This window comes from Equus caballus, chromosome 14, assembly GCF_041296265.1.
Source record: "Equus caballus isolate H_3958 breed thoroughbred chromosome 14, TB-T2T, whole genome shotgun sequence".
Taxonomy (NCBI): domain Eukaryota; kingdom Metazoa; phylum Chordata; class Mammalia; order Perissodactyla; family Equidae; genus Equus; species Equus caballus.
In genome coordinates, this window is record NC_091697.1 from 56,652,136 (window position 1) to 56,668,265 (window position 16,130).

The 16,130-nt window shown below is 48.3% G+C and overlaps 1 protein-coding gene across 5 annotated transcripts in view; it reads right to left on the reverse strand.

Annotated features, from left to right (window-relative positions):
* Positions 1-1,966: 1,966 nt before the first annotated feature.
* CATSPER3 (cation channel sperm associated 3) overlaps positions 1,967-16,130 on the reverse strand; it is a 34,964-nt gene continuing 20,800 nt past the window's right edge. For 3 of the 5 annotated variants that reach the window (XM_014730666.3, XM_005599408.4, XM_001502733.7), the window contains exons 3-8: positions 10,663-10,902; positions 5,499-5,681; positions 4,652-4,792; positions 4,166-4,285; positions 3,145-3,302; positions 1,967-2,155 (exon numbers count right to left, since the gene is read on the reverse strand). In XM_014730666.3, the coding sequence (XP_014586152.1) occupies positions 2,050-2,155; positions 3,145-3,302; positions 4,166-4,285; positions 4,652-4,792; positions 5,499-5,681; positions 10,663-10,902 (948 nt within the window). In that variant the 3' untranslated portion in view covers positions 1,967-2,049. The remainder of the gene's footprint in view (positions 2,156-3,144; positions 3,303-4,165; positions 4,286-4,651; positions 4,793-5,498; positions 5,682-10,662; positions 10,903-16,130) is intronic. The other 2 variants (XM_005599409.4, XM_070234290.1) reach the window with 2 other exon arrangements.

Sequence of the window (16,130 nt, forward strand, 5' to 3'; positions counted from 1 at the left end):
CTCTCATTGTGTCTTTTATTGAATCCTTGTAGCCGGTCAGTTTTATCAGCCCATTTCTCAGAGGAAATAGACATTTTAAAAGACAGGACACCTTGCCCAAGGTCATCTGATTAAGGAATTCAGGCTTCCTGTCTCCAAAATCATGGCACTTTCTAACTTGCCTCCCTGAGGCAAATTTTTAAATCTTTTGTTCACTCTCGGATGCCTATGGCAATTCCAAGATTCCTGGTGCAAGCTGGGGGATGTGTTTCCATTTTCCCCTGAGCAATGCTGGCACACACCGTATAAGCAGTTGGCAGCGTCTGCTTTGCCCCAACCCTGAATCAGAGCCATTGCCTGAGGCGGGCCTGCCTACCCTGCTGACTGGGCTGCACCCGCCAGAGCACCCCTGGAAGCCCCCAGCCTTCATGGGTAGACATTGGATGCATAAGACCCAGAGCTCCTCCCCCTGTTATAAAGGGCACAGACTCCCTGCTCACTTCAGGCCCACCTCCAAGGGCATCAGCACAAAGTTCTCTCCATTCCAGGAAGCAGCTGGGCTACATGCCTTGCCCTCAGAGGGCTCCCCGACAGCACGGTGATGGGTCTACGCTCCAGAGCAATCCTTCTCAGCATTGTCTATATAATTCTCAATTCGGTCCTGAGAGATTGAACATTTGCAAATGGAAATGATTAGAGTATCTTAGAAGACACATGCTTTCTGCATTAAAACAATTATTACTTCCTCAAGGGAATTTTCTCTCGTCCAGTATGGCTGGATCACTGTCTTGTCTACACAACTGTGAGGACCAAGAGGCCCATGACTAGATTGTGGGTTTCTCATCACACAACCTCCAGTACCCAGCAGAGCTCAGTAAATAGTAGTCAGATGTATGAACAAAACTGTGAGTAAAGGCTTCCTGCTGCCCTTTTCTTGTGGCCTCATGAGTGCCATCACCCAGGCCTGGAGCCCATGGGCCCACTCATGGGACCCTTCTGTCCAGCCACTCTCAACTCGCCCTCATGTGTATTCTGCTGTCCTGACTCCCAGTGTGGGTCTGGGGCCTTTCTGCACTCAGCTATAGGTGCTGTCTCCCATCCCAGCTCAACCCAGAACTCCCTTCTCCCTCTGTCTGAGATGGCACTGCCAAGGTAATAGGCCTCAGGATACTTCCCAGCAATGGGAGCCAAGGGGCACTGCAGGGCCTCTGGCCTGGCCAGTTGGGAGCAAGGGGGGCCAGCTACCCTACCCTACCTGGGGCTTTGGACAGCTCCATCATGGCTGAACCCAGGTAGTGCCAGGACCTTGGCAACTCTGGCAGTCACTTGGCCAGAAATGACACAGAAAATGCTACCTTTTAAGTGAAGAGTCCTAACTAACCATAAGTAGGGCGTAAGCAGCCCTGAGTGCCTGATGCTGCCCCTCGTCCGACCCCTGTATGAGGTGCCTGGGCGTTGCTGTAGGCAACTCCCCCAGACCAGCCCACACACAGAATCCTGCCAGTCACACTGCACTGCACCCCTTGGAGCACCATGACTACTGTGAGCCCAGGGGGAAGCAGAGTAGACTTCCAAAGAGGGGTCCCCACAGCAGTGGGCCCACAGAGAGACATGCCGCTCTGCCGGTCATGGGGACACCCCCATAAAGGAGCCCAGCGGAGGTTCCAAGAGGGAAGTAGGCCACACCTGGTCAAAGGAGCCATACACCCTGATGGAACTGCTGGAGGACTGATGGTCTGGAGTCCTCAGGTGGCTTCCCCAGGAGCCCAGTGGGTCCTTGCTGCTGGGCTCAAGGGAGGAGAGAGACAGTGTGGCCCCTGGATGTGGCTTCTGGCCAGGGTGAGTCTTGCCCCTCCTCTCCCCACTCCCTTGGCCCGGCTGTGTCATGTGGTAGAGTGGGGAGGGTGTCTGGGGAATCAGACTTCACGGGCACCCACCCAGGCTCAATCCCCAAAGGTGGGGAAACACCATGATCACAGCAACCATGTGAGGTCAACACAGAAAGCCTGCGTTTATTGGGGGGACTGTCACAGCTTGTGAGGCCCTTAGTGCTTGGATGCCCACATCCAGCTACTTTTCATCAACATTTTCTGAGGAGTGGGACTGCTTCTTCTGGGGCAAGTCTTCGAGCATCAGGTTCAGCACGTGCACAATCTCGTAGTACAGCTCTTGAAGCCTGGAAGTGCAGCAGGAGACGGGCCTGAGCCCAAGACTGGGCTCCAGGCCACCCAGGCCCCACCTACCACCCACTGGCACCTGTACATTCACCACACCTGGCAGGTGTGGGGTCAGGGCAGAGCAAGGGCTTCAGAGCCAGATCAGGCTGGGCTGGAATCCGGGTCTGCCACTGTACCTATGGCCCCTGGAGTAAGTTATTTCACCGCATATGTCAGGTTGGAGACAATAAACTCCCAGGCTCTGAGTGAGGTGACTGTGTGGAGGTGCCCAGATACTACCTGACCCACTCTTAGGCCAAAAGTAGGCATTCTATGATCCCTTCCTTTTAGTTCCTCCAGTCCATGAAGCCCTCCAGGGGGTTTCTGTCGAGAAGTGAGGTTGATCCTGTCCTTCCATGTTCAAGAGCCCACTGTGGCTCCTTAGTCCCCACGCCCCTCCCCTTCCTGCTCAGTAATGGCCAGTTATAACCCAGAGAAGTTAAGTGAGCACAGCCCTGGGCCAAGCCAAGCTCAGAGCTTCACATACACTATTTTCATAGAATCGGCTCAGCAGCCCCTCAGGTGTCAGGTGGGAAAGGAGCAGAGACTTGCCCAGAGTCACACAGGAAGGTAGTGGCAGAACCAGGCCAGGTGCCTCAGCTCCTGACTCGCCAGCCAGTGTTCTTTCCTCTGCCCTCTGAAAAGGGGTTAGTGTGGAGGGGCCTGGAGAGTCAAAGGAGTGAGCATCTAAATACGAGTCAGGGTGGGCTGAGGAGGGACAGGGGAGCAGAGTCTCCCCAGCCACAGGCCTGTCCACACAGCAGCCCAGCCTCTGTGCATATGTAGAATCCTGCACCCCCAAGCAGGGCCTCGTTCTACCCACTCTGCACATTGCCCATCACCCCCTCGCCCTCCAAGACCATCTGACATGGCCCCACCCTCAAGGAAGCCCAGGCACCAGGAAAGGCCTGGCCTCTTTTGGGCCAGGGTTGGTGGGGCTGGGACTGACTTGCAGATCGTAGTGTCCTGGTTGTCCAGAGTGGTCAAGTAGACATCAATGAAGGGTAGGCTAGTGCCAAAGTCATCCAAGACCATGGGGTCAGTGTGCCGCAGTGTCTTCTTGAAGTTCTCCACCAGCTCACTGAAACTTTTGTAGTCAACGTTTTTCTAGTGAGGGAAGCATAAAGAGAGCAATGATAAGAAGATGACACCCAAGATGCACAGAGACCTGGGGACCCTCCACGAGGAGGCCCAGGCAAAGGCTGACTCTAGCCCCTGGGTGAGTCCTGAGCCTAGTCACGGGTTCACCCTGACCCTTGCTGAGCCTGGACCCCCAACCACGGTAGCCTCGTAAGACATCATCACGGACATGAGGATAGGTGACACAGGAAGGACCCGGTGAGAGCCTGAGTGTGGCTCAGCATGGCCTCACCCTGCCCTGGAGAAACCTTGGGCACAGTCAAGACAGGCAGATGTCTCCACCTCAGAGAGGAGGCTGAGGAGAGATGCAGTGACCACAAGGGGAGGCAGGGGCAGCGGTTCAGGACCCGGCCCAGGGAGCACAGAGCACTGAGACTGCCTGCCACAGCTGTATCATACTTGACAGAAAATCTCTAGCCTGTTGTGTTCATTCTTGTTCTGGTTTAGAAAACCTGAGGTTAGTAACACCTGTCAGGGCCTCCGTGGCCCCACCCATGCCGTGGACGGGGGCCATGCCTGCCTGGCACCCAGTGAGGTCTCGGTAACAAGAGTGCTCCAGGCAAAGGGCCCGGCAGTGGAGTTTTGCCCACAAAGGAGGAAGATACTACAATTACAGCACTCAGCACTCTAAGAGGTTCAGAGAAATGCACAACGCAGAGAATAAAGCCCACCTCTGGAAAATACAGGGGGTAGGTACCTACCTTACCTCAGGCCACAGATGCCTGAGGCCACCTGGCCTCTACATGGGCCCCAAGGCTCCTCTTCCTGGCCACTCCTTCAGCCCTGATTGTCCATCCATCTTTGTCCACCTGCCTGTGGAGATCACCTACCCGTCTCTGCATCAGCCTGCTGACCTCCTCCTGTTGCCGCTTCAGAATCACCTGCTTCTCTTCCATGAGTGTCATGTGCCTCTCCACCATCAGCTCCCGCTCAAACTTTTTGATGGAGTCCTAGGGAGCAGGAGCATGGAGGTAAGGCGTGGGCTCTCACCACATACCCATCTTCCCTAGTCTTGCACTGCTGCTCAAGCCCCTCAGCAGGAGGACCTCCATCCCCCAGACAGGGCCAGCCCCCAACTCAAGCTGCCAACTGCAGCTACAGTGACAATCCCAAGCCGCTGTCCTGCTGGCCGCCATCATGAGGCAGGGAAATGCACTGGCTCAGGGAGAAGAGTTGGGCTGGGGTAGGGAGTGGCCCACCTGGCCACCTCCCCTCCCTTCAGGAGAGACACAGCTCAGGGCTCTACCAGGAGACTTGGCTCACAGCTCCACCTACCACACCTACCCCAACCCTGATCCTTCTAAGTGCCACTTCACCTCAGTGTGGATGATCATCACACCCACAAACATGCTGAGGAAGATGAAGGAGGCAAGCAAGATGAAGACAATGGTGAACGTCCGGCTCAGAGTAAAATTCCGGGCGTCTAGCTGGTGCTGCAGGTCTGTCCAGCCATCAACCTGCTCGGGTGGGGGAGGGTATGCCAAGTGTCAAGGCCTCGTGGGGTAGGCCTCCTTCTCACCCAGCCTCAGGGAGCCCCAACCCCACCAAGGAGGAGGCTGGCCCTGCCTCCACATCAGGCCCTCAACAGCCCCCGATCCGCTGACTTCAGTCCATAGATGGTGGCTTGGGGATGCAAGGCACCACTGGGTGGGGGCACTTCTGGCCAAGGTGCTCTGGGGACTCCTCCAAAATGCCTCCCATCCTCCCCAAAAAGACACTGCCTCTCTGCTAGGCCCTCCTTTGGAAAGACCCTAGTCTTTCCAGAGTCCAACAGAGTCTAGACTTCTAATTCGGGCTTTGCAGGCTCATTCTGGTTGGATTTGTGACAGCCTGTTCCAAAAAAGGCTATGTGACATGGGTTTCACTTCTAAATTAAACTTAATCCAAATGAATTATCTTTTGAGAACTCTTGAAATTTTTATAACCCTGTTGGACAAATGGAAATGCTCTAGGGAGTCACAAAATTAGAGGCAGAGACGGACTCCTGGCCAGGGCACTGGCCTCTGCTTAGTCCTGGGAGACCAGCCCTCAGCTTCCCTGGCCCAGCTAAGCACATGAACGTGGGGAAGGCCCCCTGTGAGGCCCAGCGTGTCTTCACACTCACTCCAGCTGGCAAGCCCTTCTTAAGGCCCCTTCCCCCATCACTGTTCCCAAACACAGTACCGTGGCCAAGCTGAAGAGGGTAAAGAAGGCCACAGCCAGGTTCCCCCAGTTATTCATGTCACCCCCGTCTGGAACTCCAAATAGGTAGAAGCCCAAGATAGCGAAGATGTACATCAGGACAAAGAGCAGGATGATCACAGAGGCCACGGTGTAGACTGTCTGCCCCACAGCGGTGATGAGCGTCTGTAAGACAGGGGCACCGGGGCTAGGCAAGGCTGCCAGGCTGGGTGGCGCTCAGAGGACAGAGTCCAGTCTGCCCAGACCACAGCTGTCCCCAGTATCCAGTGCCATGCCTGGCACATGATAGATGCTCAATCAGTACTTGGAGGAAGGAAAGAGGGGAGGTCGGGGCACTGGTCCAGATTCTAATAATTACCAATGCCTGAACTCCGCTCTCGTCACCTGTGGGCAGATGATGCGTGCTGCCTTAGATCTGGGGTAGTCGCCCCATCAGCACCACTAACCGCTCTACTTGACCCCCAGCCTGGCTGTGTAATCATCCCAAGGTGTCCTGCTCCTGCTTCTCAGCTGAGGGCCAGCCCTGAATGTTCTTCTAGGCCCAGGAGGAGTAGAGGAGCCACCCCGGGAGTGGAAACGAAGAAGACTGAGAGGAATGTGGCTTCCCATTCTTTCTGAGCCCCATTTCACAGGCAAGTCTCCATCTCATGACCTCAGTCTTCACCCTGTGAAATGGGCGTTTGTCTTATCTCCCACTACATTGCCCACTCCTGGGGAGCATAGTGAATGGCTCCTCGTTGTTCATTCTTCATGCCCTGGAGTCTTGCACACAGTAGGTGTTCAATACATGCTCAGCTCCCTCGATGCAGTCACAGACATAACTTGAAGGTAGGTAGGTGTTAGCCTTCTTCCCACTTCAAGATGAGGGATCGGAGGCTCAGAGAAGCAGAATGACTTGGCAGGCTTACACTCCAGTACAATGGCAGAGCTGGGACCAGCCATTTCTTGGCTTAACACTAGGAAAGGAGGTACATGAGAGATCTGGGACACAGGACAGTGAAGTTCTGACAGTTTGGGGTAATATGGGGAGCAGAGAGACAACCCAAGGGCACTGGGGCTGCCCTGCATGTGGACTGGTTGGGCAGCTGCCTGCAGGGGTGAATGCATGCCAGATGCCTCTCTCCTTTCCTCAGGGGAAGAAAATCAATGTTTTGGAATTAATTCCAAAAGAGCTGAGATGTAAAAAACTGCCTCCTCTCCCTATGAGACAGAGACAGAACTTCTTCCCCAAGAACTGCTAAGACTGAAGAGATAAGTCCTCAAGGGAAATGCTGCAATGGGATGCAGTCTGCAGATGAGGTCTGCACGGTGGGGGAGGGGGTGCGCCAAGCAGTGGAACCTGAGGTACTGGAGAAGGGTGGGGGTGAGGCCCTGGCTGGTCTCTGACTTCCAGGCCAGCCCGCAGGCCCAGAGCTACCTGAGGTCAAAACCAAGCAGCCTTGAGAACAGCCGTGGGGAAGAGGTAATGCTCTCCAAAAGCCCACATGGGACTGACTCCCAACAGCTGGCCTTGGCCACGTTCTTCAAGCACCATCTAGGCAGGCCCCATTAGGCTGCAGACTGGAAGGTGCAGAAATCCAGTCTCCAGGATGGTTGCCCAGATCCCCATAGGCCAGTAGCTCCTTCCTTGAGGAAGTCCTGGGCTTTCGAGGCCTACAGCCTGCTTCCCAGTAGGTACCAGATTTTGAATTCCCAAATTCTTTGGGGAAGGAATTCCTAACCCCAGTTCAGCTCTCCTAGGCTCTGGGTCAAACCACAGCTGCCCTTCTGGTCCTGGGGCATTCTGGGTATGGAAAGCACCTCCAGGTAGGGCAGGTGCCCAGCCTGGCTGCTCTGATGTGCAGAAAGTGATGAGCCCCAAGGAGGGGGAGGTAGGGATAAAGGCGAGGCTGGTGCTCCCACCACAGCCTGGCTTCTGAAGGTTCTTCTTCAGGCTGAAATGCAGATAAACATGGGGACTGTGGCCCTCAGGTGTCCAGCTAAGAGAACTTCTCCGTGTGCCAAACAACAAGGCACAATTTCCTCGTGGTGCAGGTTTATTGCCATAAGGCAGAAAGCAGAGTGTCATTTTAATTAATCAGGGGATGGGAGCCAAGAATGTGGCAGAGTGCCAGCTCTGGGCACTGAGGCTGCTTGCTCTGTTAAAGCCTCATTGAGACTCAATGAGTATAAATTAGCACAGAGGTGCAGGTGCCTACCTTTGGCACCTCCAGCACCCCCCCACCAGCTGGCCAGGCCAGAGTACAGAGGGCATGTAATCCAGAGTTACTTCTGTGCCTCTGGGGATCAGGGGCCCAATGACATTACAAAGGCTGCAGAAGAGCCACAGCCAGAGGGCCTGGTGGTCCCCAGAGGACAACTTTTGGATACAGGGCTCTGCTTAGTGACAGAAAAGTGAGGTCAAACATAGGACATATGTCTACATGCATGTCGTGTCTACATGTCCGTGGGTCTCTATGCACGTCTACAAGGACCAAAGACTGAGCAGAGGCCTGCAGTCACCAAGCAAGCCAGGCTGAGCTCTGGGATAGACCTTGGCCAGCAGGGAAGGCTGTGCTTCCTTCACTGGATCCCTGGGCTGGAAGGATGGGCTGTTCTTGCCAAGCTCTAAGCCCCAGGCACCTTCAGGCCTTCGCCAGGCTGCCACGACATGGCCAAGACGATGCACTTAGCAGGCAGCTAGTGCCCTCAGCCTCGCCAGGTGCTATTCCAGGTCACTGCCCTTCCCCTCACCCCCAAGATGGAAGCCGCTCCTCCCACCAGTCCTTTCTGCTTCCCTCCTCCCTGCACAGCCCTGGTCTTCCTTTCCCTCAGCCCGCTGCCATCACCACCTTCCTCACATGACTTCCGCAGGTTTCATTCAGGTTCATTCCATGATAATCCCTCTCCTGGCCTCACCCAAACATACTTTCTTGCCTGAGGATATCACTCCTCAGCAGCTCTCTCAAGGGAGGCTGTCTATCCCACACTGACCTGATTCAGGAGGCCACTCACTGCCTTAGCCCCAGAGCCCCCATCTCTATGGGCAAAAGCCACTGTTTCTGGGCAGGGCTAACCTTCCAGCTTCCCACTCCTCCTCGCATCTTGGAATCTCTGCTTCTGGGCTCCACCCCATCCTGCTATCATCCTGGGGGCCTTCAGCATCTCTATGAAATACCGACTGTCCCTTAGGCCTCTTCATCCCTTGACTTCCTCATCTCCAGTGACCCTCGCACCACTTCAGGTCCCTGTTCCCTTGGTGCCAAACACCTGGAAAAACAAGGCTACACTTCCCACTGTCTGATCACTTCCTCACTTTGAGGTGTCCACCACCTGGCACTTACTTCCCAGGACCTTCAGTCTTCTTTCTTATCCACCTACCTTACTCTCCTCTCTACCTAACATCAACTCCAATGCCCAGAACCTCAGACACTCCCCTTCCTCCCTTCTAGAAACATTATAGGGTCTGTCTGTAGCCTAAAAACAAGGGGAGCCACTTTTAAGTTTAAAAGGAAGGGTGCCATGATTTGATGGACACTTTAGAGATTCCTCCCAGCTGCTGGGGTGTTTCTGCTCCAGGGCTTTCAGTAGTGTGGGAAGCCATTGCAGGAATCCAGGTAGAGGTGGATGGTGATGGAGAAAAGATGATGGCTGTGGGGTGAAAATATGTGGACAAGTCAATAACTATTTAAGAGGCCATGTTATAGGACTTTGAGAAAGAGGAGTCAAAGCTGACACTCAAATTTATGACTTGGCAGTTGAATGGGGGTGGGGGAAACCCTTCACCAAAAGACAAAAATATGGGAGGAGGAGCCAGGTTTGGAGACTTGAGGGTGGGGATGGGGAGAATGATGACTTTCAGTTTAGACATGTTGAGTTGGAGGAGCACGTGAGATGTCCAGGAGGCAGTTGGGTCTGAAGGTCAAAGAGAGAGACTTGGAGAAGTGAAGACCCCTGAAAAGTAGAAGAGATCACCTAGAGTGAGAAGAGAACTCAGGCCGCAGTCCTGAGAAAACAACGCTTACGGGCCAGGCAAAGAAAACATGCCCCTGAGAAGTCATGCCCAAGAGGCTGGAGGAAAACCAAGAGAAAGCGGTGACAAGGATGCCAAGGGAAATGGCCAGTGGACTTGGTGACAAGGAGGCTGTTGGCAACCTCAGAGAGGCTAGTTACCTTGGAGTGGAGAAGAGAAACCAGGGTATACGTGACAGATAAGGAAGGGGGACGAGGAGTACAGACACCTCTTTCCAGGAGGCTCATCATGAAGAAAAGGAGAAGGAAGGCTGGACCACCGGGAGGGGACACACACACAGGAGTGTGAGTACATGATAGCAAGAAATAAATGAATGGGGTCTGTGACAGGGGGAGCTCTTTTACATTCTCCTTATCGTCTCTACCCGGGACTGGGGCTTCCTGAGTGTCGGGTCCAGGCCCTAGACAGACAGATACCCAGGCAAGCTAAGGGCAATCTCTCAACAGAACAGGCTGACACACCCTAACTGGTCAAATAGGTCCAAACCAGCCCCTTCCTGGAGAAGCACGGATACTGGGTACAGAGCCAGGGCAAACATACTGTGTCCAGAATGAATGCTGAGGGCATGGTTGGGTCAGCTCTGAGGTTCATTCTGAAACCTTCTGAGCCAAGAAAAGCTGGTCACCCATGACTTCCAACAACCCAGGAAGACTTCCCAGCAGGAGCAGCATTTCCAGAGCTACCTGAACAAATTAATGAGACTATTCCCATCAAGAGAAGCAGCATATATTTAGCTGTTTAGAGAAAGCAGTGAGTGACCAGGGCTACCAAAAAGCTGGAGGCTCCTGGGCATGTATTTCAGAGTCTGTATCATAAGAAAATCAGTTAATTTGCAGCACGGAAGAGAGGAAAAGTTCAGATGGCCTCTGGAGTCAGACACACCTTTCAAATCTCAGCTCTGGCATCTAAATGCTGAGTGACCTTGGGCCTCAATTTCATCTGTAAAATGGAGCTAATAATACTTCCCTATAGTTTTTTAAAGATTAAATGAGATAATATTGGTAAAGATCAACCTGCCACACAGTAGGACTCAATAACTGGATGATAGTAGTAGAATTATTATTTCATCAAGGGCTGGTGGGCAGATGGGCGCTATCGCCTGCATCAGCACCAGGGCACCCCCAGTTTCCTCACCCGGATACCACGGCTATAGGTGATAAGTTTGAGGATGCGCAGGGACTGTATGCCATCAGCGATGTTGAGGTAGGGGTAGTGCTTTCCCTTGAACTTGCGGAGACCATAGGGGATGAAGACAGTGATGATAATGACCACATCCAGCACATTGTAGCCATCTTTCCAGTAGTCGATGGGGTCCACGTAGAGCTTCATGCAGAACTCGGAGCTATAGATGGACACAAAGATGAGCTCTGAGACCTGCAGGGGTGGCAAGATTTGGAGGGTCAGATCAAGCTGCAGAGCCTTAGAGTCTTGGCTCTCTCCCTGACTGGGTCACCCAATCAGGTGTTTGTGTTGTTGGGGGCAGGGTGCTCCTAACTCACCCACGTGAGAGAGAACCCAAGCACACAGTGGACACACAGTGTGCCTGATTCTCTTCTCCTTCTGTGTCTTCCCTACCCTGTGGCCCTAAGCCTGGGGCTAGGTTTGCCCCAGGGTGCTTGGGAATGACCAACTGACTGACAGAATGACTACCTAGGCTCCAGTATAAGGCAACTCAACATGCTAAGTTTTCCCAAAGAGAAGATCTCTAGCGTTTTCTGGCCACCCTGAATATCCAAACTTTTAGGAATATAGATGAAATACTCAAATATCTACTTATATTTACTCTATTAATCACACACACTTAAAATCAGTTAACTAATCTGTGTCTGAAGAATATTGTGTTTTTTCCACTTTATAAAAGTGGAAAACAACTTATTGAAATCTTATGAAACAATCTTATTCAAATTCTTCTCATGCATCTACAACTCCAGTGGCTTTGTTTTTACCAAAAGGCACTTCTGAGTCATCTAAGTTTTCCTTATCATCAACGCATTCATTCACTGAAGAGGCTTTGATTGACCATCTACCAAGTGCCAAGCAAGCACCATTTTAGGTCCTGGGAAATGCAACCGTGAATAAGACAGAAAATCCCCAGCCCTCAGGAAGCTTACAATCTGGTAGGAGAGACAGAAATACATATATAATATAACATCTAATAGGAGGAAAATGAACTAGCCAAAGGGGCCATAGGGCCTGGTCAGGTTGGGGAGAGACAATCGTGGCAGCTATTTTAGGTAAGGTGGTGAATGGAGCCATAATAAGCTGGGAGAATGCTTCCTAATGGCGAGTACAAGGGCCCTAAGGTGAGAAATGGGTTGTTCAAGGAACCACAAAGTCAGCATGGGTAGACAGCAAAGGAAACGCAGGGCGGGAGATGGAGCTGGAAAGGTAGGCTGTGTAGGGAGGGCCTTGTAGGCCTGATGAGAGCTTTGAATTTTAACCTCAGCCTTGGAGGATTTTGAGCCAGGGAGTGATATGAACCGGTTTACATTTTTAAGAGATCTTGGTGGACAAAGAGACTGGGGAAGCTAGCAAGAACAGCAACTGGGAGGCAGGTTACAGAGGATACGACAGTGGTAGAATTATTTCTAGCAGTCGTCTAGGCAAGAGATAAGGTTCAATTGGATTGGGTTCAGCAAGAGAAGAGGCCAGGTTCCAGATGTATTTTGTGAGCAGCACCGACGGGACTTGCTGATGGACTCAGGGATGCACGGGGAAGAAAGAAGGTCAAGGAATACTCTAGTGTTTCAGACAGAACTGGGTAAACCATGGTGCCTTTAGCTGAGATGAGTTTGGGGTGGGTTGAAGGGGCCTAGAGAGAGTTTCTGAAAAGAAACAGAACAGCTTTTGAGATATATACCATCTTTTAAAAATAGGTCAGACGCTGTCACTAGAAATTATAACTCAAGCCGCAAACTATCATTTTAGATAACATTAGGGCAGCTGATGTTTTTATTTGTTCTGTATACTTATATTTGCGGTCTCTACAAGGCAACCATTTACATACACTTTTATTTTTTTTTTGACTACTATGTAATATTTAAGATACACAAAAGGGTATAAAAAGTAATATAATGAACAACCATACTACCATCCAGTTTAAGAAATAAAATATTCCCATTACAGGCAGAGTCTCTTGTGGATCCCTCATTCCTCGAATCCCCTTCTCTTCCTATAAAGGTACTCCTATTATAAATCTAGAGGATGTCCTGCTCATGTATTTTATACTTTTACCACATATGGATCCCTAAAAATACATGGTATTGTTTTGCATTTTTTATATATAAATAGCATATATACTAAAGTATTCTTCAGCGATTTGTTTTTTTTTACATTTAAAATTATGTCTAGGAGATTCATCCGTGTTGATATGTGTAAACCAAGTCTACTGTTTTCACCACTGTTGAGCAATGCTACTTACGAAAATACTACAATTTATTTATTCTGTTACCAGCTGAGTGACATTTAGTTTGTTCATAATTTTTTACTATCGCAAAGAGTATAATAGTACAAAACGTTTCATCCATTCTTATTTGTTTTCTTGTACTCATATGTAAAGTTTCTCTATTATCTACATAGGAGTGGAATCACTGGGTTGTAGGATATAAGCATCTTCACTGTCACTGGATATTGCCAAATTGTTTTCTGAAGCTTAAGATCAGCAGCCTTCTTATTGTGTTAAGTCCTTCCAATACTTCCTACTGTCAGATTTAATTTTTGTCAGTCTGATGAATATGAAATGTATCTTACTTTTTATTTTAATTGTCGTTTTTTGAATTATTAATGAAGTTGGGCATCTTATATGTTTAAATCATAAATTGCCTGTTTCTAATCTTCTGCCAACTTTTCTGCTGGGTTGTTTCGTCTTTTTCTTATTTATTTGAAAGACAATCAATATTTCAAATATTTTGACTCTTAATCCTTTGACTGTTCTACGTGTTGCAAGTATCTTCTCCTACACTGACTTGTCTTCTCACCTCTTTAATGCTCACTTGATGAATAGAAGTTAAAAATTTTAATGGAATCAAATTAACCAAACATTTTCCTCATAGTGTATGTATTTTGCATCTTAAGAAACCTTTCCCTCCTGAGATCATATATTCTATATGTTCTTCTAAACATTTTAAAGTTTCGCTTTTCAAGTTAGGTCTTTAATCCAGCTGAGTATGCTGTGTGGTAGAGATCCACCTCTATTTTTTCTCCGTATCACAACCAATCATCCTAGTACCATTCAGTAAAGACTCTAGCCTTTCACAACTCATCTCGCATGTACCACGTTTCCACACAAGCCGGGGTCTGTTTCTGAGCACTTTATGCTGTTCCACTGGAGTTTTGTCTATCCATGCCTCATCATCCTGCCTTAATCACCAGAGCTTTATGGAAAGTCTTACTATCTGGTAAGTCAAGTCTTCTTCCCTTTTAACTTTCAAAATCATCTTGGTTTTTCTTTGTCTTTCATTCTTTTATCTAAATTTTGGCATCAGCTTCTGATAAGCCATAAAAAATCCTGCCAAGCTTCTTATTGAAATTGCATTGATTTTATAGACTAATTGGGGGAGATTGCATCTTTAAGAAACTGAGCCTTTCTGTCCACGATCTGATATCTTTCCATTGCTTTACGTCCTCTCTAACAACCTTTATACATTTTCATTTTTTTCTCCTTAAAGATCACACAAATCTTTTATTAATCTCTAAGTACTTTTAGTATTTTGTTAGTAGAAGTGACATCATTTTTGTTGCTGATATATTAAATACAATTAATTTTATTTATTAATCAAGTATCCAGCAAACTTGCTGGACTTTATTATTTATTTAACTTTATTAATTAATAATTTTTTCAGATTCTCTCAGGATTTCTATGCAGAAATTATACTACCTGTGAATAATGACAGTTTTTCAAAACTTTCTTTCTAATCCTTAATGCTTATTTCTTTTTCTTGTATTATACATTGGCTAAGACATGAATAAAAATCTTATCAATAATAACTGGAATACTACTATAAAGTGAATACTACTAAAGTTTCACCACTGAGTGTAAATTTTGATATAGGTTTTTCATAGATACCCTTAATTAGGTTAAAATAAACCCTTCTATTCCTAGTTTGCTAAGTTTTTAACATGAAGGGTATTCATGATAAACTTTTTTTTCTGCCTCTCTTGAAATGATCTTGTGGGTTTTTTTCTCCTTTAATATTTTAAGCTGGTTAATAAAATGTGTAGACTTTCCTAATACTTGCATTCCTAGAAAAAAATCCAATTTGGCAATGGTATATTATCTTTTTCATACTTTTTTTTTTTAATGATCGGCACCTGAGCTAACAACTGTTGCCAACTTTCTTTTTACTTTTTTTTTTTCTGCTTTTTCTCCCCAAATCCCCCAGTGCATAGTTGCACATTTTAGTTGTGGGTCCCTCTAGTTGTGGCATGTGGGACGCCGCCTCAGCGTGGCCTGACGAGCGATGCCATGTCCGCGCCCAGGATCCAAACCAGTGAAACCCAGGGCCGCCGAAGCGGAGTGAGCTAACTTAACCAGTCTGCCAGGGTACTGGCCCCTTTTTCATACATTTTTAAATTTGGTTTCCTAATATTCTTTTTGGGATTTTTGTATCCAAGTTCATGACATCGGGTGTAATTTTCTTTTTTCAAACTGTCCTTGTCTAGTTTTGGCAGGAAGGTTAACTAACTTCTCAAAATGAATTGTCTGTGGGCAGAGCAGATATACTCGCTTATCTAACCACTGGAAACATTTCATGTGTCTGGAAATCTATCTCCCATGAATATAAAACCACCTAGTCCAGGTTTGTTTGTTTTGAGAGATGGAAAATTTAAGTACTAATTCAACACTTTATAGCCATTAAAGGATATACACGGACATATAAAGATTATTTCAGGTTTTCACTTTTTTATTGAGGGTCAGCATTGTGAATTTGTTTTTAGAAACTTGTCTTATTCCAGCTAGGTTTTCACATTTATTAGCATAAAATTATTAGATTTCTGATGTCTACTCTATCTGTAATTTCTCTTTTTAATTCCTAACACAACTCAGGGCTTCTGTTTATCTGGATTGTCTCATGCAGGAAGTTATTTTATAATTATTTTCTAAGATCTAACTTTTCGATTTTTTATTCATTCTATTGCATCTTTGTTTTCTATTTCATTAATTTTTGCTCTTATCTTTACTATTTCTTTCTACCTTCCTTCTACTTTTGCTTCCTATTTCCTTCTTTTTGATTTTATTCTCTTGTTCTTTTCCAAAAGGTCAGCTCATTAATTTTTTACACTGAGACCCACATAACATAAAATTCATCATTTTAAAGTACAGAATTCAGTGGGCAGTTTTTTAGTTTTGGGTATTTATTACTGGTTTTGTGTTTTTGTTTTTGTTTTTTGGTGAGGAAGATTGGCCCTGAGCTAACATCTGGGTCAATCTTCCTCGATTTTGTATGTGGGACGCCACCACAGCATGGCTTGATGAGCAGTGCATAGGTCTGTACTCAGGATCGGAACCTGCAAACCCCAGCCACCAAAGCAGCGGGTGCAAACTTAACCACTATGCCACTGGGCCAGCCCTTGCTTTCTTTTTTACTGTTGTAAAATAAACA